Raw genomic sequence first — 23,937 nt, 5'->3', positions numbered from 1 at the left:
TAAAACTGTTTTTGTACAAATGTTTAATACCTATTTAACTTCATCATTAATTATTAACGAAATTTAAATTGTACCCATTCTATAAAACTCAGTATAAAAGCTGTAACAATCATGGAACATATAATTTTTGTTTTTACTATTGTAGTTAGTGTTTTATTTTTGAAGTCTAAAATATAATTTCAACGATAGGATCGAAAAAGTACTGGTATGATCAATATCTCTTGCACGGAACTTTTAATAGATTTGCAAACTTAAATCCCAGATTGTGACAACAATACAACATCAACAATAAAATTTATAACGAGAAATCGGGAGAGAATAGAAAATAAGAAGTCTATATTTTTTATAAGGTAAAAATCTTTATTCATTTTTATATAATATTTTATTAAATTAATAAAGAGAAATAGAGGGACTGGGCATTTTTATTCATTATTTTTTATTTCTCCGGCTTTGAAATTCTGGAATATGAAATTACTAGCATTACTTTAGGATTACAAACAAATGTCCAGAGCGCTTTGAGTGGCTTTGAATAATATTTTGAAGAAAAATATTAATCTCCTATAAAAGTTCCTCATAAAAAATCAAGGGGCACGACGTTATGACTAGTCAAACTTAGGTAGGCGAGACAATGATCCTAAATTCTTAATTTTTTTTTTTATAAGAAATATAATTGCTATACGTTTTTAAATTTGGAACCTAGTTTGTTATTGGATTTGACAATTTATTTTAATTTAATAAAATTCACAATATTTTACAATTATTAGGTACACATTTCAACTTATTAAGTTTCTTTGTACTTTTGAATATAAAACAATATTTGTGGAAACTATGGTATCTTGAATGAATGACTATTATTATTACCGAGTTTGAAATATTTATAATTACATATATGTATCTTTTGATAAATGTATGAATCTTATATGACAGAAAGTTAATGATTTAGCCTTATTGTGAATTAATCAATATTAGCTTTACGTATCTGGGTCACTTTGAAAATCGATATTTCGGAAAACTCTTATACGATGCATAATTAAGCTGACATGAAATGAACAATTGTTGGTAAATTGCAAGAAAATTTAATATGCATGTATAAATGGTGAATTTCATGGATTATAAACAACTGTCAGTGAAAAAGACTCTTATAAAGTGAATAACAAGTCCTTTGTTATTAAAAACAGCAACACAACAGCATAAGTACGTTAATTATTGATAATTATAATGATTCATATAGTTTTTTTTTATTTTATTTTCTTGGCTTCAATAATGAAATAATAATATAAATCTGTTTTTTTTTTAAATCTCATTCACCTAATTGGACACTAATTTAAATACCTCCGTTTACTTTGTTATTAAAAGTAGTAAATACAACTGTCGATATTAATACAAATTAGTCGATAATAGTTCATAGACTAAAAGTAATTAAAGAAACTTAATTGAAACAATTAACATAAGTTACAAACAGAAGTTAATTTACTTACAATAACTAAGTGAAACCGCACTCAATAACAAAATCCTGTACAAAAACTATCAAATAAAACGATGGCCATAAACAAACCCTAACTGACAGAACATGATCCAATAAATTACGGAGGCTTTACCTTAACATGTCTCCCATGGGCGGAAAAGAACCTGCTATCCGCGCTGTAAGTGACAAGACCGACTGACATTAGTGAGTAATCCTTACGTCTTATCCATGTTACCTGAAACAAGAGATACGTTGAGCAAGGGCATTTCATATACCTCTGAGTAATTGAAACACGAGTAAATATTCGTGTGTTAGGATCACTATTCTATTATTTAACGACATAAATTTTTACGCATTTATTTTTCCACTTCTACGTTGGTTATAATTGTATTGTCCTATGATTGATGTATGTTAGTCATGATTATATTTATTAAGGGACGATACAAATTATGTAGCATGTACATCGAATGGTCTATACATCAAGAGTATTTATGGCTTTGCCTAAAATTCATGTCTCTTTGTTGGAACAGAGGATTCAACCAACGGATTTCCATTAGATGAATCTAAAACGATGGCTTGGATTTAGGTTTATGTGACTAATAGTGAGTTTAGAGCTTATTGTTTTCTGGATTTGAGCAATAATCTCTAACCCCTATTTAATCAATATTTTTATATTATTTATTTTATAAGAAACAATTACATATATGTTATTTTTTCATATCATAGGTTATCTGTGCTTTATTGTAGTGATAGTTCAATGAAGCATAAAATAACTAATTTCTTATAAAGATTTTATTTCTTTTTCTTTTAGGCAATACATTATATATTAAGTCTTATTACAGATCTGACTAAAATATTCAACAGTTTTATTTAAGTTTTACGGATAGTATTAAAACTTTATTATCTAAGCCCTACCGAGATAAATTTGGTTTGTTAGCAGGAAAGTCGAATGCAAATTTTTTGTTTCGAAGAAAAATTATAAATAAAAATATTTAAAACTATGAATATCTAACAATTAATAATAAAGTTTACCAACGTAAGAATGATAAACAGAGACGTCAACTGAATAAATGGGAGCTGTTAATTCTACTATCTGATAAAATTTAACATGGATAACTTAGTTACCAAGTTACAACACGTTTTAATAAGTTCATAATTAAGATGTTAATAAAGTTACTTTAATACAAGCCCCAAAAAGTAATTTAAGTTTAGATTTCATAAATAAATCGTAATTTTTTTTTCTGTTGATGAACTTATTACGCGACTTTTATTAATATAAATGAACTTCCTAACAAAATAATAGTCGATTGAGTTACTCGGATAATTTTGTAAATAGAATCTAATACTTACAGTATTTTCAGTTATGTCGCTGACTTCACAGTGTAATACTGCCGTGGTTCCTATTTGAGCTATGACCGTTGTACAATTCTCAGTCAAAAATATGCCGTTTTTTATATTTTTACCACCTAATTTATTAACTGCTGATACAGTCGCATCTCTGTACATTTTCTTAACTTTATTTAATGATTTTGACAGTGATTCTTCCTCAAGTTCAGATATGATTTCTTTTTGAAATCGATCACGATGTTTACTATGATGTCTTTCTCGAATTTTTTCAACGTTTTCTCTATTCTCTATTATATCTATATTATTTACATTATCCTCATCTAAATTAGATAATAAGTGGAGCGGTTTGGGTAAGTTTGGATATATAGCTGTGCTTATGTTGTAGGCACTAGTGTAAGATTCCGTGGAATCTTCGTCATTTTCAATGGTAGTGTATATTATAGTCGTTTGAGTTGAAGAAGTTGTCGTTGTTCTTCTCCTATGGCCTGTGAATAAAAAGGATAAATAAAAACTTTGTTTACTTTTAATAAATTTTAAATCTTTATGCAATATATGGAGAGCATTTTTACATCATGTTTAAATTTTAATTAATGTCGAGTTGTAATATAAAAGGCTGCATTTGGTTTTGAGGTCCTGTTTCAATTTATTCATTAATTTGTTTTTGTGGTATTATTTTTTAATTAATAACAGAAAGCGTTAAATAAAACGTTAACTAATGAGATTTATAGCATTTTAATAACAATACCGAGATTAAAAAGTATTTTTTTAAATTTTTTACCTTTTTTATGATGTCTTGTAAAATTACCGAATACGCTTCCCAACCTTTGTTGATTTCTGGTTGTACATAGTTCTAATGATTTAAGGTCATCCATATTTTGAGTCACAGATATTGGAGATCTTTTCGACTCCATAGCATCTGTGTTCACCAACAATTCAGCCTCAAGCAATAGAACAACAGTTGCGTAGAGTAGTTTAAGTTCTTTACAGCACAACATTGTTTGGTACTGAATACAGTGAATGTCACATTTGGTAAATTTTGTCACATTTCTTTACACTTAAATTGATAGTCATTATTACTTGCTATTTTGGTTGTGTGCAAAACGATGTTTTGTTTCTGAATGACTGGTACATTCTGTAAAAAAAGAAAAAAATATATTAGAATCAGCCACTTAAACTTAACTTAATTTAGTTTTAATTTAATTTCAGTACGGCGTAATAACAAAGTAAATGTATTTTTTCTTACGGAGAAAAATTTACAAGGACATAATTTCTGAGCACTTTATACTTTAATATCAAAAGTAAGTCTTCTTAAGGTTTATCAGTATAGATCTTTTTGCCAAAATAGATATGATTTTGAAATTTTGTTCATACAAAGCTGCTTGACGCTAAGACAGTGATTCAAATATCTTGAATTTTTTTTGATAACATCACAATTTTTATGACGTATTCCTCTAGAAACCAGACATGAAAAAATGGTGTCATAAATAAAAAATTCACATATTTTTTTCTCTGGGAATCTATTTCAATCCCAACTTTTAACCACAAACACGGACGTAAGAAAAAAGTCAAAGTGTAGTAAAAACCTATGTTTTCTAACATTTAGAACATGTTGTGCACATTACGGCAGAAATAAATTAAAGTTCAAAAATGAAGTTGCATCAGTATATTGAAAGAAAGTTTAATTTTAAAATTTGAGTATAGAGATTGATCAAAAACTTCGACAATTGCTTAAATTTAATTTGAAACATTAGAAGACAGAATGCCGAATTGTTATTTATAATAGCAACATACATTGAAATGGATTGTTTTATACTCTTATTTTAAATGAAGCAGTGTTTCATAATTTACACACGTGCATTATCAGATTAACTGCTAATTAAAATTAATGGCTTACATTTATAGCTGATTGCATAATATACTTTAACGTCCTTATGTGCCATGTGTTTTTAACCATCTCGTGTGTGGATATTTTATTTCTGTGTTTGTGTGAATATTTAAAAAACAATAATATTCAATATTTTTTGGAATAGAAATGTGGAAAATCTTTCTAGTATTATTTCAAGCTCATCAAACACATTCTCGTTATAAGTTGCTTGAAGTTACAAATTTTTTTTTTACAAAAAAATAATATGTAATAAGAGCACGAAATGATAATTAGATTCAGGTCATTTTAAAAATAAAATTTAAGAAGCTATGATTAAAGAAATATATATTCTACCAAGCCATATACAAAGTTATAAGCTGTTAAAAGAAATAAACAATTGTTATTGAAAAACAATCCATCTTGCATTAGTCTTCTCATCATCATCATTTCAGTCCATCAATTCTAAGCAAAAAATAAATGACATTATTCGTTAAAATCATTGATTTTTCTATCATATGCTGAGGTCAAGGTTAGGTTATTAGTGCAGTGTGAGTCAGATTCAGGTCACAATTAAGGCTTAATCTCAATTATAAAACATAAAAAAAATACGTTAATGATTATACAAAAAAATTCTAATCTTACTTTCTATCTACTGTATATTATTGATAAAAACATTATAGATCAGACTTAATATTTGGGTATAAGTAATGTTATTTTACTTTTGCAACATTAATTCTTCTTAACACGGATACAAATATTCTTTTTTTTATTAAATCTCACATATTATTTCCGTCTAAAAATAAAATCTTTAATATTATTCCATTTCATTTCTCAAGTTTAAAAATGTATACTTTTATGAATCAAAGTTGAGTTGCTTCTTAAAATGAAAAAAAATATACATACAACTTGAAGAGCTCTGCAGAAGTGATAACAATATTCGCAGAGGAAAACTTTCGTAGCACTCTTAGAGCCACAACGATGACTAAAAATACTTTAAAGTTTTAGTTTAAAATTATTTTATATTTATGTATTTTCTTTACACTTACAAAGTATTTAATTTCAATAAAAATATAAGAAACACTTATCAATATGCATTAATGTGTATTGTGTAAACTGTAAAAGTAATAAGAAATTAGATGTTACTTATGGCTATTCTAATAGTTAATATATTAAGATTTGCTCAGTAATCTTCGTAATATATCACTTTATACCACTTCTCATCTAGGTTTCCTTTGCATCCTTGAATACCCACTGTTACCTCCAATATTTTATAATTTTACAATGTGTTATCTCAGCTTATAACTATCACTATATAAAACTTCATCCAAATCGAATCATTCAACCAGTTTTGGTTCGAGTGAAAAAATAAATTATAAGAGTTATAAGTTATAAAGTATAATACGTTATTTAAAAGATTGGTCTCTCATGTGATTAAGTATTTTATATAAGATGACAGAGAATAAAAAAACACATCTTAAACAATTGCACTATTATAACAAAAAATAATTAGAAAAAAGACATCTACACCTTCATAACATTATAAAGCTTTGCATTATCAATTGTTACATTTATATTGGATTTTCTTAAAAAATTTAGTATACCTAATAAATTTACTGTAACTATATAGTATGACGATGAGAAATCCAATGGTACAGAACCATTTTTTTTTCATTCGGAAACTTTATATGACTGACGCGTTATATAATTCAGCGTCTCAAACTAGAAAAGGAATACCTAACTTATTCGTATGTGTAATCATTTTATTTTAAATTAAAATAGCTGAATTTAATTATAAACCAACCATTTAGTGACCGTGTCACTTAAATATCCGTTTTGAGAATGAATTTTTTTTTACTACCCCTTAATGAAATATATTTAAAATACAAATATTACATTTGAGTATGAGCTCACTATGTTACTGTAACATAAGTCTTAGTACATATTCTAAAAGATTAAATTCTTTAATTATGTTCAGAATTTAAGAATGAGTTTTCGAAATTTTAGAAAACTGGAATTGGAAAAAATACAAATTTACTTTTTATCGCTTTAAACTCCCTCATAAAGCATTTTTAATCAAAAATAATATAAACGCTAGGTATATATACATAATCATATACTTATTTGATTTTTTTTTTATAAAAATCGACAACACATTATTTATTTAAAAGTAACTCTGATATACTCTCAAAAAGCAATTAAGGCAATCTTTCTACTTCGTATCTAAAAGCTAGCTAAAATCAAACAAGTGGAACCACATGAAAAACAAAAACTGTTTAATTGACCGTAAAAACTCCGGACTGGAAAAGGAAAGGCAATCTTAGTTTTAGATTCAGGGTCGCAAAAACATGTTCAAACGTATTGTAGAAGTATCCTAATCTTTTATTCATATGCGAAAAATGGTTACAGACGGACGAAAAGTATTCGTGCTACTGCGTGCATGGTACGATTTTTTTATGTTACAAACGATGCGTAGCTCTTCAATTAATACATTCGAAATACAAATTGAGTTTATTAGACCAAAGCAAATATTATAAACGTTTCTTCACTAATAACACGTATTATAAGCAATTTGCTTTCTGTTCTTTGAGTCATTTATTAAGCTTTTCTTTACTTTGTATTTAAATGTAATGAAACCGGTATTTTGTTTCATTTATACATTTATATAATTCTTGTAATATAGGCAACTATTACTGTAATTAAATGCTTTACGTCAAAAGTGGTCGTCCTGTACAAATAGTAGAGTAACTACTTTTATCGTATGAAGCACACAGCAGCAGTCATCAGGATTGCCTGCGACAATATTATCAATTTTACTTTGTTAAACATCTTTCCTAAACGTAGAGTGTCATACGAAATGTTAGTATGTGATGAAATTTTATTATAACTGTACTTTTTATCGACGAGATAAGCGCTTCCCTCGCAAGATTGTTATCTTTATTTACGACTAAAACCCGAAGGCTACATTTAAGATGAGACAGCTAATCCGCGGAGTATCACATCGTACATAATTTATTTTTGGTATTATATTTTTTATGCTGATACTTATGTTTGGGATAATAGTAACGTAAGGGGTGAGTTGAAAATATGTTCAGCTTTAAGGGTGCGGCACAGATATGGTTCGACTTAAAGTATTTTGTGCAAGATTATATATAGCCAGACATAAAAAATTAGTTTTTTCATCTGCATAATATCATTATTGCATATTTATTTTTATATATTATTTTTGGTATTTTATTAAAATAATAACATATTTCTTATTTTCTTTTAATTTTCATCTTCTAAATCGTAATCATACATTCTGCATGTAAAAAAATATTTAACTGTTTATCCATTGTATGAAAGTGATATTTATAAAAAGATTTACAAAAAACTTGAATCAGATTTAAACATTTCAAAAACTATCAAAAAGATAAATTTAAAGTCACTCTTAAGTATTACATATTTTTTATATTTGCATATTTTTATAAGACAATCTTTACAAATTTACATATAAAAATATTAAATATCCGTTCTATGTTATTTAAGCAAGAATTAATTGGATTGTTTGTTGAACAACCAGTTGGAAATAGCTCGTGGCAATATAATGTCTCAAAGGCCAGGAAAGTTTGAAAGTGCTAGAATATGCCAGCAGCTAACATGCCGTGCCTTAAATTACTTGTTTGAATAAACCTGTAATATAAAAGGAAAAACTTATCTTTCGTTTTCAACGGTTTTTCAGATAATATTCAATATTTTTTATTTGTAGATAACAAGAGTCAATGATTTAAACTATTATAAAAATATTTTTATTTCATTTATAACTAATATAATTCATCACATAATATAGGAAAAATTAAATTACGAGAATATGTATTAACTCCCCCGCTACTTCTGTATCATAACTATGTTATCTTAATAAGTAATATTGTAATTTGGGTTCATTTGAATATTCAACAGTATTAACAGCCTTGAGTTAAGGAGCGACCACTATTTTCAGTACATACATCCTTTAGTCTTATTATTAAAGGGCTTGTAATATTATGTGCCATGATTATAATTTAATTTTGGTAGCAAACTGAGTATAATAATCTTAGTAAAATTAAGTATGATTTAAAATTTAAAACTAAGTCAATTTATATTTCAGCAAACTGCAAATAGAATTTCTAAAACATATATAAAACATTCATTTCTCTGGAGAAAAATATATGATAAACATTTACGTACTATAGATTTTTTTTATTGGTTTGAAAGTAGATAATTTTTGTACTTTATTAAAAAAAAATTACAAAGGAGGGAAAATATAAAGATATACTTGCAATAATATACCTAATATATAAAATTGTGTTTTCTGCTAATTTGAAAGTACTAAAAAACTTAAGCCATTTGAGAAAATCGTTAGCTCAGAAAGTCTAAAAGTATAAAATATAGATTTTTTTATTTTTTTAATAACGCCCAAATTTTTACGCACTTAACATAAAAATACTAAAAATGGCACTACGAATACGTTACGTTTTATTTCATTACAATTAAAATCCTTAATGAGATCTAAGACTTTCGCGAGTTTTATTTATTTAAATGAAACTAATATATTTCGAGTATACTCCGCGGATTTTATTATTTTAAAACTACATAATCCCGACGTTTCGGTTACTTTTCAGCAACCGTGATCACGGGCAGACGAGATCACGGTTCACGTCAACCGTAAAATCCGCGTAGTATATCCGAAATATATTAGTTTCATTTAAATGAATTAAAATCCTTGCGAAGGAATAAAGTTAAAGCGTTACACTTCCACCAATATAAAATATTACAACCATTATTGTTTCTCATTTTAAATAACATCGAAAGAGCACTAAATAGAGTTAATTCTTTATTATATCGACCGTCGGTTACAGTTCATGAAAGCGAGCTCTTTGACAGCTAACCTTATTTAAAGAATAGGGAAAAAAATAAAGAAGCACTATTTCTCTTACAGTAAGATAACAAGATTTTTTTGAGCTTAATGTAATCAAGGTTGGTTGAAGCTTGCTCTAATAAAAGAATTTCAAATAGTAGCATTGACTTTTTGAAGACGCTAAGCAGTTACGTAAAATTTTTAAAAATACGAAAAATAACTCTTATTCATGGTAACCTTAACGAAAACTTGTAACAATTTAAAACTAAAATTTATTTTGGTTTATAAATCGAAACAGAAAAAGCAAAAGTCAAAGTTCAAATGACCTTTTTATTAGCTTCGTTGAAAGTTAGAGTAACCAGTTTTTATGTTCACTCAGAGTTGAAGTATCACTGCTGATATAATATAATTTAATATTTTTTTGCTGATTTATAATACGAAAGGGAAGATTTTAATAGGAATTCAAATTCATCAAGATTCAATAACGCAGAACGTAATTTGCACTTATAAAAGATAAGGCCGGAATTATTGGAATGGAATTAAATTTTTTTCTGAACTTGTATTATGTATATAAATGGAAAACTCATAATTCAGGCATACAAATTTGTAGAATTTTTACAAAGGAGATATTAAAATTAATTTAGGAGTTTTAAAGAAATAAAATACAATAAAACAAGGTAAACTAAAAATAAGATGCAAGTAAATATTTTTATAATTGCTATATAATGGAAACGGTTTTTAATACTATTTAATTTTTCTCATTATATGATAAATTTTCTTAGTAATGGTTTGTAGGTGGTTCCCAAATATAATGTCCAGCATCGTTAGTGAGGTTTAATTACCGGTATATAAGTATTTAAACTTTAAGTTGGTAAAATTACATACATACATTTGTTCGATATGTTCACTCGCTTTGCAAATTATCAATATTTTATATTGATAAATCATAAATCACATGAATTTTGTTGTCATAATTTATCTTAAAGTTTGATATAAATATGAGAAAGATATTTATTACTGGGGTGTATTTCTATCCCATTGCATTAAATTATGTCTAGCCTTCAGACGTCAGGTCAATAAAAACTTAGACCAGATCTGAATTTATAAATATTTTGTTTGAAAAGTTAATCAAAAGTATAAACTAAAATTGTATTAAAATTTCTGAAATTTAATCAATACAGTGGTAGAATTCTACCAAATTACTTCACGTCTTATAAGTGAACAATCTTTTTCATTAAGTGACAGTAAGGAGTAATGAAACACAGGCTGTCTTGAAGCATGTCTGTTTCCACGGTTGAAACTAGATTGTATATATATTTCACATTTATAGTCCAAAAGGTTTTCAAACAATTGAGTGTTAATTTTGTCTAGGTACAAAAAAAAAATGTTTTCATTTTACATTTTGAAAAAACTAACAAATCCTGCCAATCGCAATCATCGTAGCACTAACTGAATAACATAATTTATTAATTAATAATTTATTAGTTTATTTTTATTTATATTCTTAGCCATATAAAATATTGCACAAAACTAGACCTGTCGAATAACATTTAGGAAGAAATTATAAAAGTAATAAATATAGATTATATTCTGCAATATTTGACAAACGAGTATTTTATGTGAATTTTATGGTGGAATGTGTTTTTTTTTTCAGTGATTAGAAATGCCAAAAGAAGAGAGTCCGAAGAGTAACTGGGACGCATAAGTAATGCGTCTTGATGGTTAATCTTTATCTTTAAATTATCACTATGATTGTGATAAAAAAATTAAACGAAATAGATTTTACGATGCTATTATAAACATGTGCTGTAAAGACAACTTTAATCTTTCTATGTTCTGTGTTTTCGTGTTTCATTTCCCGTATTTCGTATTATTTTATGTAAAGGATATATTTTCAAAGATAATTCACCCACAAAGACATCAGTAACGTCCGTCGTGTAAATAACACTACGGGCAAGCCCACAAGTAGCACTATTCAGATATCAAATTAACCCTTCGCATGCTTCATGACATTTATTCACTTGGGTTTAGCTTTGGTTGATATTAGACGTCAACCCTTCGCTGCCTCGTTGGGTCGAAAAAGCCTACCTCAGAAATAGACGTAAGGAATATATTTTCAATGTATTTATTAAATGAAATAGCTTCCGTTTTGAAATAAGTTGTTATTGAATGTAAAAGTATTTAATTTATAAATGAAATAATTTGAAGTCTCTACTGAATAAGACTGCTTTCTAATTCAAATACATATTTTTTTTTTGTTGAGAGATTACAAGATCTTTCTAGAAAGATTAAAATTTAACTAATGGACCAAAAACCTTGAATTTTCATCTTCATTAGTAGCCTAAATAATAATTAAAATATTATAAAAGCGGTAATAAAAATCTTGGTTAACTAAAATTGAAGAATATATATATATATATATATATATATATATATACATATAAAATCATAAATAAAGTTATGCAATAACATCAACATATTCTACAAAACAGCTCACCCTAATAGACGGTTTTTAATATTGTAAATGTACATAAGTATCTTTTTTAAAGTGTCAGGTTTAATAATGATTCTTTAATTTAAAGATTGACTTAATTATAACAATATTGAACTTTTGATTTCGAAAACGCTAGAATACTCTATGCACAGAACTCCTAAAATATATAATATTATGTATTAATAGTGAGAACGATATAATAAAGGCCAATGCACAATTAATATCTGACATGACTGTCATAGAGTTAAAATAGAAGTATTTTTCGTAGCTTAACTACATAATATAATGAACCTAAATATACGCAGTACACAAAATTGATACCGAAAGAGTCAAAGAAGATATAAAAGACTTAAGCCTGTTAGTTGTTCTGCCTGTTTTGTTCAAGCTTGTTGAAAAAGTTGTGAACCACCAGATGACATCGTAGTTTGCAAACTAAAAATATATTCTACAACAAGAGTTCTTTAAAAACAATACAACATAACACATCATTAATACTGTACCTATTTAGTGTTTTAAATGATAGGTATTAATCTTATGGTATTTTACTATAGATTTTTACTCTTTTAATCATAGAATTCTTTTTTAAACATCCAGCTTGTATTAACGCTGTGACGATTTTAATTGTTCACAGTTAAATCCTGCTTGTGGTGGTTTAAAAGGGCGTTTTACAGGCGTTTTTCAAACCCCCTATTTTATCTAATTATACATATCTATTACTTTTGTGGCGCACACCTTACGAGGTTCATTAAAACTAATAAAAATCTTCTCTAGTACTTTCTTATATAAATAATTGTGACGTAATATATTACGGAATGCAAAATGCAAAAATTTTACAATATCTTAGTTATCATCTTTGTGAAAACTTTGACAATTAAAATTAATAATATATGAAAAAAAAAACTGAAAACCCAGTCTAATTGTTTCACTAACTTAAATGGCTAGAAAACTGCGCTTTAATTGAAAATGGGAATTCTCGTATTTTTAATCCTGTTTTAACTAATTTCTATGGAGAAAACTTCAGTGTTATTTTTTAATTTTTTACTGCCATTATAGCCAGAAGTTACCCTGATTAATTTAAAAGAATGCACAAAAATGGTTTCCCAATCGAAAGAACAATACTGGTAAAATTATTTCAGAATTTTAAATATTTACTATAGATGTTGTTTTTTTTTTCTATTATCCATTGCTTTATCTTATTTTATATAGCTAGCTACACAGGAACTTTAAGGTTGTGCCAAATAATATTCAAACCCTAGGGTACTGACTGAATAACTTTAAAACAGAATAAAAAATATATTAACGATATTTATTTTACATCATTGTTAACAATACATGACTGAATGGATGCATCTGTAAGCTGAATTTTCCTTTTTTTCAACAACTTTTCAAATTAAGATACTTTTTTTCATTATTATTTAATACAAAGTGGATACTTAATATATATATATATATATATATATATATATATATATATATATATATATATATTATTAAGTATATATATATATATTATTAAGTATATATATATATATATTTATTCTAAAATCTATATAAAGTATTCGTATTTTTACTTAATGTTTTTGCAAATAATCAATACTGTTCATTACCGTACAGCACGCGTAACATATTATTTTTCGTTGTGTAGTTCATTTTGCTCAGAGCTGTATAAACAAAAATAGCATTCATTAAATAGGAACTGATACGTCTACAACATATTTATTTTATTTTTTGATTTGCTTGCGTTATGAAAATAATATATACATTTTACTTTTCGGAATCCTTTTTGTGAAGATTAATTCATCCTTAGTTAAATTTGTGTTGTATGTATGCCGGAGAATATTAAATATTATTACTAACAGATTTGATATTAATTTTGTAGTGTGTATGACATGTGACGTCACTTAAACACACCCACACTAAAGTATGGATTATGTCAGTTTCATGAGTAGTTATATTATCGCTGTAATATTGTAGCACTTATTATTATCTTGAATTTAATGTCAGGAAAACAATAAGTAGAGGTTCAACTTCTAGGAAATTTAAAGGCGGGATTTGTCACGAAAATCAATTAGTCTATGAAAATTGTTTAAATTCAATAAATATATAATTTAAAGAAAAGAAATCTACAATTTCGATTAAAGTATTGGGAGACACATAGAGTTTGTTAGGTATAAGATTGAAAATATCAATTCATTGTGTATTAATAATGATAATATTTTTTCACCCTTATGATATATGATTTCCTTACTTTTTGACACAAACTAATTTTGAGTATTATGATAGAAACTCAAAATAATTTTGGTGACATCTTGCCTATAATTCACCCGATAAAACCTTCTGTCATTCAGTGAAGGTCCCATTAAAATTCATTATGCCATAAAAAAATGTTACGACAAAGACAAAACCCAGGGGAAACACACAGATAATAAAGGTTTTCTGTATACAAGCTAACCGACAAGAGAAAAATCAGAAAGAATAAATAGTATAATAGATGTAACAAATAGACAAATATTCGTATTCATATTTTTTTTGTAATCAGAGAAAAATATGTTACAAACATAAAGCAATAATTTCGTTTATATAATTAATAGTGTTAGCAAACTTCAATACATAACTGGGATTATAATAATTAAACCCAAATGTATAATCCACATACAGATAAGCATAACGAATTTGAGCTCTTTAGAATTCAGTGGAATCAGAAGCTTAATGAGATATAATTTACTCTGTGATTTATGTTTAAGATTAGTTAATTAATTTACTTTTATATTCTCTAGGCTATTTTGCTTAAGCCATTCCTATTGTGTCTCCTCGAAGCTGTGTCCGTATTGATAGAAATATAAAATGTTTAGAAAATTACAATAAACAAATTTAACGAAATACAGACTGTTGAGACATTGACTTCCTAAAGCATTTGACTTACAAAAATTTCAAAACATTAAATTCAGAAACAAAAATTAAGTTACTCAAATTAAAAGAAACGTCATAAAAGATCTGTGCAATTGTAGTGCTTCTATTATGTAGACTATTTTTAAGGTTTAATTATTTTACTGTTTGTAACAATTAGCCTTTGTTAACCATGAACGTTGTAATAGATAATAAAATACCGAAGTTACCAGTCAAGTCTGTTAAAAAATGTAAAACACTACAACCTCAAAATGCAGACTATTTCCATGTCAAGTGTTAGCTCCGAGGGTTAAATGAAAGACGGGTTGAGTGTTTCCCTAACAGTGTGTCATCTCCAAAATTTGGAATGAGGCCAGCGTAATCTGACTACAACCTACAGTTGCATGAATATATTTAAACCAAATGTTGCATATAACATAGAAAATTATTAGAATCTAAAATTTGATATCAGTACTCCTTTGATTGTGCTTTACGTTTCATTAATAATGCAGTAATGATAGAAATAACACGCGGTACGAAGAACCAGTGTTAGTGCTACGTCAACAAATTAATCTGAAAACGCTACACTGCGATGTAGTTTCCTTTTGCATAATTAATATACGTGTGTTACAGTTTGGTTGTAGTTCAAATCCGTGTAGTTTAACTTCACGGAATAAATATCAAACGAAAAGTTACCCGCATATACCGTTCTTAAATTTTAATAAATGGCTCCGCTTTATATTGATTTCTGGTGAAAATTGCGGTCTATGGAATTTAGTTTACATAATTATATGCGATTAATGATTGTTGATAAGTTCTGAGAAGTATAATAATAAACTAAAAATAGTAGCATAATTTGACTATAAGTAAAGTAATAACCATTTGTTTTTTAATAGCCATATTTCAACATCTAGCAAAACCACCATCTTTCAGTCGTAATTACATTTTCACTTTGGAGTGTTTAATATTATTTCATATTTCTAGCATTAGTATCTCTATAACTTTTAAACACATTACCCCCACGTTGGCTATTCACTATTTAATTTTAGCCTGATGAAACCGTAGTTCTAATTCCGCTGTACTGAAATGTATGCTACAAATTAAGGCTGAAATGCCTCTGTGTATCATCTCGTTATAGCACCGGAACGTAAGCGTGAAAATTTCCCAACAACATAATTTATATCTAGTATTTTTATATATATTCATAATAGTAAAGATTTAAAAAAAAATATTTCATGCCTCGATTTTATTAAAATATTTATTTTATGTTAAAAAATAATATCATCCAACTAACTTATTATTGATAAAAAACGTAAATAAAGAATTCAGATGAATTACAACCAATAATACGAAAACTGTAAAATATTGCAATATATTTTTGCGATACTTAAATTGGTATCTCCAAATATTGGACGTGCTTTTACTTTTCTTATAAGGTTATTTCATACGAACCTCCAAATCTATTGGAACATTTTAACTTCAGCGTTACGTTACTTGAATGTATGAGTAGGCTATAAAGCAACAAATATTTTATATATTTACATTAAAGAAAATATTATTAAAATAAATAAAATCATTATCTTCATTTCGTGAGAGTTGTAATCACCTATCATGATTTTCTAAGTGCACATTTAAACTTAATATTAACGTTATAATCCGCTTTGTTAATTAAAATATGAAAAAACGTATTACAAGTAATCTTATTAAAATGTTCATTTTATAAAAATCTATTATTTTTAAATTGAAATAAAAATATGCATACATAATATGCATAATATAATTATCTTTTAGCTTAAACATGTAATATATTTTATATAATTATTTAGTAACAAACTTTAGTTATGAAATTCGTGCTTATATAAAAATTGCAAAATTTTTGCATTTAGAACACCAGAAGGATAATTTCGTTTACAGACTTGAATCCTTTACGTACTCGTGTGTAGGCTTTGTAAGGCTTTTGTATGCAAAACATATCGTCTGAAACTGTGCTGAGAACGTAATCGCTTTACATCTGCAAAACAATTCGTAGCCTCTAAAATGATAACAATTATGTTGATTTTTTAACCTACGTATAATTTACAATCTTTATGGGCTAGCAAAACATATGTTAATTTATCTAATTATAATTATATATATATATCGTTAATTCATATAAAATACTTTATATAAATGTCAGTAGGAATAAATGTAAAAGTTATTCATTCATAAGTTATGTTTTTATGGTTCCGTAGCCAAATGACAAAAACGGACCCCTTATAGATTCGTCATGTCTGTCTGTCCGTCTGCATATCACAGCCATTTATTTCCGAAACTTTCGGGCCTTCATTCGAATTTTGAATAAAAATTAATAAATTTAAAATTAAAGGGGGCACTCCATACACGGAACCGATTCAAAAATATGGGTGTCTATGGATAGAGCTTTAAAAAAAAACATTATTGTTCCTAAAACCATTTATCGTCAAAATCAATTGTTTGAAAGATAGGCGCTTCCAAAGTGGAAAAAAGAGTGTCCCCCCTCTAGCTTTTAAAATAAGAGAGTAAGAAAACTAAAAAAAATCTGTGCTGTAGATTTCAATGAAAACTTTCAACAAAAATGGGTTCGAACGAGATATCCTTTCATAAATTATTTATTCATTATTAATTTTTAAGAAATAATATATTTTCAAAAAACGCATACACAACTTTGTCGTTCATACAAATACTATGTAAAATCAAGTTATTTTTTTATAAAACATCGATCGAAGTTACAACTCTACAAGAAATTTATAAATTATCAGCTTTTGCCCGCGGCTAAGTCCGTGTGAATATTAGAGTAGGTCTCTGCTTCTTCGGCCACTGAACCCGAACTACAATCCATGGTTCCCCGCGTAGTTTCGGGATCGTGGTCGGGATTGGGATTGGGATCAGGATTTGGCTAGGGATCGTGATCGGGATGAAATATATTATCAGCTGATTTTCGAATACTGGGTTATTCGAATTCGATACAAAAATGTGCTGTCAAATTTAAACAGCGTAATTTCGGATTCGGGATTCTGAATCAGGATAAAAGATAGCCTATGTTTTTCACCAAGATTTCGTCTATCTCGTTTCGAAAGAGTTTCGATTTAATATTACTGGGGACTACTAAATGGCATACAATTGGTTACTAGACTGTTGTCATTTGGGTTTTTGTATGCGAACTTATATATTTCCTATTTGGTATACTCAGAAACGTAGACCTTTTGAGACGTTAATACAAATAAAATGTAGATCACCAAAGTTGTTTGTTGTTATTTGTCAGAATTCCCTTATTCAACCTTTTGCGAAATCTCGGGTCTTTTGATGTAATTTTTTTTAATATTCTTACAAACAAAATATTTTAAACATAAATTAATTGTAATTTTTACTTTTTAAACCTGTACCGCTTACTGATTCTAATCGAAGCAATTATTATTTATCAAGTCGGAACTTGACACTTTACTGAGGCCAAAAAAAATTACAAATACAATAATTTTTGAACTTTCGATTGAATAAAAATTTGGATACCAGTTGCAATTTTATTTAGTTAATAACAAAGTTAAACATTTACCATACGCTTGCAACCTACAAAAGCTGTTAATAGTTTGATCAAAGTTACTCTTTGCCCTTTCACCCGTTTAAACTTTACTGCATGGCAGCAGTTTCCAGAATATTTTATCGAAAAAATCACACTGTTTACGATTTAGCAACTTTTTTAGCGACGCAGCTCTTTTAATACAAACCGGCACAATTGATCGAATAATTGGCGCAAAAAAGGTTCTTCTTTTTCTATTAACACTTTAGACTCTATTCACTGGTATCTTTTGAAATTTAAAACGTATTCATATTTTTTATACTGTACAGCACGAGAAGTAATAGTTGTAAGTATTCCAACTGAAAAAATTAAAAAAATTCTTAGATACATTAGGTACATATTTTTTATTTTCTGAAAAGTTGTGTAAAAAGAAATCTGTATAAAAGTTGAAATGAATTATTCTAGGGCCATCACAAGTAGTTGCTTTGGAATATATATTTCTTATTTATTTATTGAAACCTCAAATAACTTACAGAGTTCGGACGGCAATCTAGCAAAAGTCAGAAACTATTTGCACTGGATCTGGGGAAACTTACAAAACCTGAGTTAGAATACAAAATAGGCTATTCGGTACCTTCTCAGAATAATGAAATTTTTAAAGTGACATTTCAAATATCTGTTAATGATATAGATATAATGTGTAATGTCATATACTCGGGAAGAAATAATTTCAAACCCACTTACAAGTACCTGGTTAATATTTTGAAACAATTTTGTATGTTAAATATTTTTTTTCAATACTAAAATAATCTATATTATTTAAATGAAACTGGTATTATTCGGATAAACTACGCGTGATTTATTTTTGTAAAAAAACTAAATACTCCCGACGTTTCGGTTACTTTTTAGCAAGCAGCAAGTTGCTGAAAAAATATTAGTTTCATTTAAATGAATAAAACTCGCGAAAATCTTAGATCTCATTATCTATATTATTATTATTATTCACATATCAACTGGCTTTATAATAACTGTTGAATAAATTCGATTTGAAATGCTAAAAAGATGCTAAAAAAGGGAGGTTAACTCAAATAACTCAAATTATTATTCTATCTGCAAAGGTGACATGCTAAAAATCTCAATATCCTTTTAATGAATAATAATGAAGAATAATCGGAAAAATTCAGCTTCTAAACTCAAAAGCCAGCAAATTCTAGAAAATAATTCAAGAAACTTACGTCTTAATTATGATAATCAAAAAAAAAGATTCCACCGACAAGTTTGTTTGAAAGAATATAGGCGAATAAAACCTATATCTTCAAACAAACTTGTTTGTATCGGTAAAAAAGTCATTATACTCATTAATAATTTTCCAGTTACAACACGGTATAAAATCTAGGGAAACAAATGTGAAGAGTTATCGATAAGTTCGGTAGAAATCGAGTCAAGCATTCAGGGGGACTATGTCAACAACAATTAAATCAGCGAATGGTTATCAAAAAATGCTATATATGAGAAAAATATTGCAGTAGTCATTATGTTTTATTCATATTTTTTATTTCGAACTAAAAATATATTTTTTCATTTAATATAAATCATTAGTTTTTGTTATTAGTACTTAAGTGGAGGATAACCAACTATTATAGCGTATTCCCATCTAGTAATGATATAAGATCGGTTAACGATGTTAGAATTCTAAGATAAAACATTAACAACGATGAAGCTTTGAATTGTTTTTTTAAACATATTTTGAAAATTGCATCGGAAACGCAATATTTCTTTTGGTTTCATCTAAAGCAAAGGTGTGGATGGGAAGCTACACAGCTACATACGTCTACATGTATTTATGACTAACCAAATCTTACCAATTCCGAGTATAACTATCTGTTTTTGCTACTGCATACAAAACTTTTTTATGTAACTTATTTCAGTGTTATAGGTTTCAAAGGAACTAAAACGTGCAAAACAAATGTGATCTTTGCTCTTCTGAATAAACAGCGCCGGAATAAGGTTTGATTTGATCAAATTTCCCATAGGACGGTGAAATTGTTTTCTCTTATTTCATTGCTTTGAATGTAAAATGTGATATTTCTTTGATAATTTTATATTTCCAAATATTTATTAAGTAAGATAATATTAAGCGAATATTGGGCTTATATTAATCACCGTGATGGAATTTTATAGAGATATTATTAGGTATCGCGATACCATTTAAGTACATACCACTTAAACTTCAAATTTATTCATCAAGCCTCTCATTATTTTTATTGGTGTAATCACTTTGTCTGTTTAACTATTTATTGGAACGATGTATTTTAATAGGATAGGACTATTCAATTTTGTCTTACTTAAATATATTTAATAATTTGTGGTTGTCACAAAGATTGCATAATTTTAGTTAACGATCAAACTCATCTATTTCTTTGTCCGTAATATTCAATTTATTTGTTAAATAAATCTAAAGACGTGATGATAAATTCATGTATTTGTTTTATATAACTTAGAACCTATACATGACTAGTATTAACCTATTTGAATTAACATTTCCGTAATAAACAAAGGAATTGTAATTAAAATAACAATCAGCGCTGAAATATTAGTAAAAAATATAAAGTGAAACGAATAAAAAGTGAGTAAGTAATATTTATTATTTTTAATTATGTCACAATATAATAAATCAATCATATTATATCAGACAATCAGGATTACAATTAAACATTTGCATTAAAGCGTTGACGAAACCATTAAGTTTAATTGGTTTTTCAGCTTAATAATGGTTCAAAGCAACGTGGACAAAAGTTGAGACTATTTTCCTACAATAACTATAAAAAAATAGGTAAAAGATAAGTATCATAGAATACGGTTTTGAGTGTCACTTCCAAGTTTGCTGATGATGTGATAAGGTTTGTCGAATGAAGAATGACCTTGACTTATCGTGAAGTCAATTTCGAAGTCGATATAAATATACAACCGCGAAGCCTATAGCACTAAATAGATTAGTATCAAAGGCGCTCCTAGATACGACGCTCCTTACATTATAGATTTAGCATGAGTTAACAATTTTTTGTACAATCAGACAAAATAGACCCTATGAAATTGCGGTAATTATTACTTAAATTTATTTTTCAAAAACATGTCAATCGACCGCTTGCAAATAAATCAGATCTGAAAATTATGATGAAAATGTACTGAACATAATTTTATACGTAACTTTAATATCACAGTTGCAAAATATTCAGATTAAATAAGACTTGAAGGCATAATATGCACTTGTTAGCATTTTTAAGTATTTGTACCAAAACCTACAATTTATCTTCCTTTATTACCCCGATTTCTATGAAAAACTGACGTTGAAAATATGTTTTAGGTTGAAGCCGTCGGTTTCATATAATTGTAGATACTAAGTTAAACATATATTTATGTATATCACAGCAAAATATAAATTATACACATACTTTTTCATCACACCGTAAAAAAGATTATTTAACAGATTAGAAGTTATATATAATTATGATTAAATAAGATCTCTTCTTTTACTTAAATTTCTATAACCTCTAATTAAAATAAATCTATATTTTTTAAGCGTCTAGACCGCATAAAAATATTTTTTTTTACAATTTGTTCTTACCATAATAGTAAAGTTTGTTATTCTTATTAATTATTTTAATTATACAAACTCAACTACAATTATTTTGCTTACATAAACTATGAATAAAAAATTCGACTTCATAATTAAAATTCACTACAAAATTAAAATATTATTATTTATAGTTTTATTACCTTAGTTTTAAACGTAGTCATAAATTCCTAAAAGCACTTAAATTCACAAAATCATGAAATACACAAACACCAAACAAAATTCGACACTATAAAAATATTGCAATTTATTTATCGAAATATTTCGTATAATATTACAGGAAGAAACGAGTCTGTACCGCACGACAGTTCATAACGCACTGAGTAGGGTGGGCATACTCAAGTGTGGGAGTGAGAGAGATGATTTCTACGCAAGGGAGAAATGTATATAGGGTATACAACTTATAAACTGCCCAAGTGGTGCGGAAGCTCTACTCGTATGGTTCCTATATAAATAAAACTTACTGACATAATATAAACTAAGAAATTTTTTATTCATTACTATAACAAAACGGTTCTTTGTTTTCTTTTTTTTTAATTATCTTATATAATAAATATATATGGAACAAAAAGTTGCTGAAGATTGTTTATAAAATATGTACCTCTCGAAATGCTAGAAATGGACTAGAAGAAAATTCTTGAGGGCAGTAATTAAAATATAGCGCGGCTTAGTATGATGTAAAATTAAAAGAATTTTATATTTTAGTATATATACTAACTAAGCCTTTGTCTTTATATAACAAATGCACCCCTGCTTAATACATCACGGCCAAAACAAATCCCTATTCATCAAGATTATATGGAAGGTGAACTATAGTAACTTTCTTATCTATAAAAGTTACCAAGTTGGGGTGATTGAAATCTATAGCTCCACTTTGTTTTATCTTTCACAGGTTTTCAAAGTTTGCTAGATTTTCAAGACCTTAATTTTTAATTTTTGAAGTCAAAAGTATTTTACAGTTTTAAAACTGAAGAATATGTATCTTAATTATTATATGAATAGATTCTGTTATTTTTCTGTCAATACACACTGTAAATAAAAAACGATTGTTTTAATTTAAATATTCATACTAATTATAATGAAAAAATATTATTAAAATGTAATAATTAAGAATACCAGGTTATTAACAATTAATCATATTATTATTAGGTCCATTGATGTTTATTCTTATAGGCTTAATAACAATCATTGTATTAAAATCTCATTAAATTATCTCGTCACATATTTATATGCGTATTGTATTATTTATTAAAGTAAATTTACTTTTAAAAATTTTTCATTTATTTTCCATCGTAAATTTCATTTATTTTCCATCGTTAAAAACGTATCCATCCAAAAATTATAACAACAGTAGAAATTAAACTTCAGTTGTAGTTATATATCATTTTTTTATTCACTGTGTTCAAAGACAAGTGGACTGTTAATTATGTCCAATCTAATCAAACTTTATAGAAAAAAAGTAACTAACATCTCGTATTTAATTGCGACTTTTGAGTTGGTTTGTATCTATTTATAAAGACTCTAGATACCTACCGCTAACCTTGATTAATTCTAGATAAGTACTGTGAATAGTAAATAGCTATGTTGCACATATATACAGAAATGAGTAGCATCACAGTATAATGCAGTAATAAACAACTACTAGACATTTTATAATGATTTAATAATTACAACTATGTTTTGAATAACAGATAAGTTCTACGAAATTTATGTTGAATACCCCTGTTATTGTAATAGTAATTGTTAAATATATATCTTTAATTTTGTTTTTGATTCAGCTAATTTTAATAAGAAGTTCTCAGTAGATGAGTAGATTTTGAAAGAAACATCAAATATGTTTTT

At 27.1% G+C, this 23,937-nt stretch overlaps 1 protein-coding gene across 1 annotated transcript in view; it reads right to left on the bottom strand.

The window, feature by feature from the left end:
- Window positions 1–22,400, bottom strand: part of LOC116773630 (uncharacterized) — a 28,192-nt gene extending 5,792 nt beyond the window's left edge. The window contains exons 1-4 of the mRNA XM_032666116.2: window positions 22,239–22,400; window positions 3,591–3,944; window positions 2,816–3,297; window positions 1,599–1,700 (exon numbers count right to left, since the gene is read on the bottom strand). Of these exons, the coding sequence (XP_032522007.1) occupies window positions 1,599–1,700; window positions 2,816–3,297; window positions 3,591–3,807 (801 nt within the window). The 5' untranslated portion in view covers window positions 3,808–3,944; window positions 22,239–22,400. The remainder of the gene's footprint in view (window positions 1–1,598; window positions 1,701–2,815; window positions 3,298–3,590; window positions 3,945–22,238) is intronic.
- Window positions 22,401–23,937: the final 1,537 nt, after the last annotated feature.

The sequence above is a fragment of the Danaus plexippus genome (assembly GCF_018135715.1).
Source record: "Danaus plexippus chromosome 22 unlocalized genomic scaffold, MEX_DaPlex mxdp_33, whole genome shotgun sequence".
NCBI lineage: Eukaryota > Metazoa > Arthropoda > Insecta > Lepidoptera > Nymphalidae > Danaus > Danaus plexippus.
The sequence above is the reverse complement of the archived record's forward strand: the minus strand, read 5'-3'. Positions and strand labels throughout refer to the sequence as shown.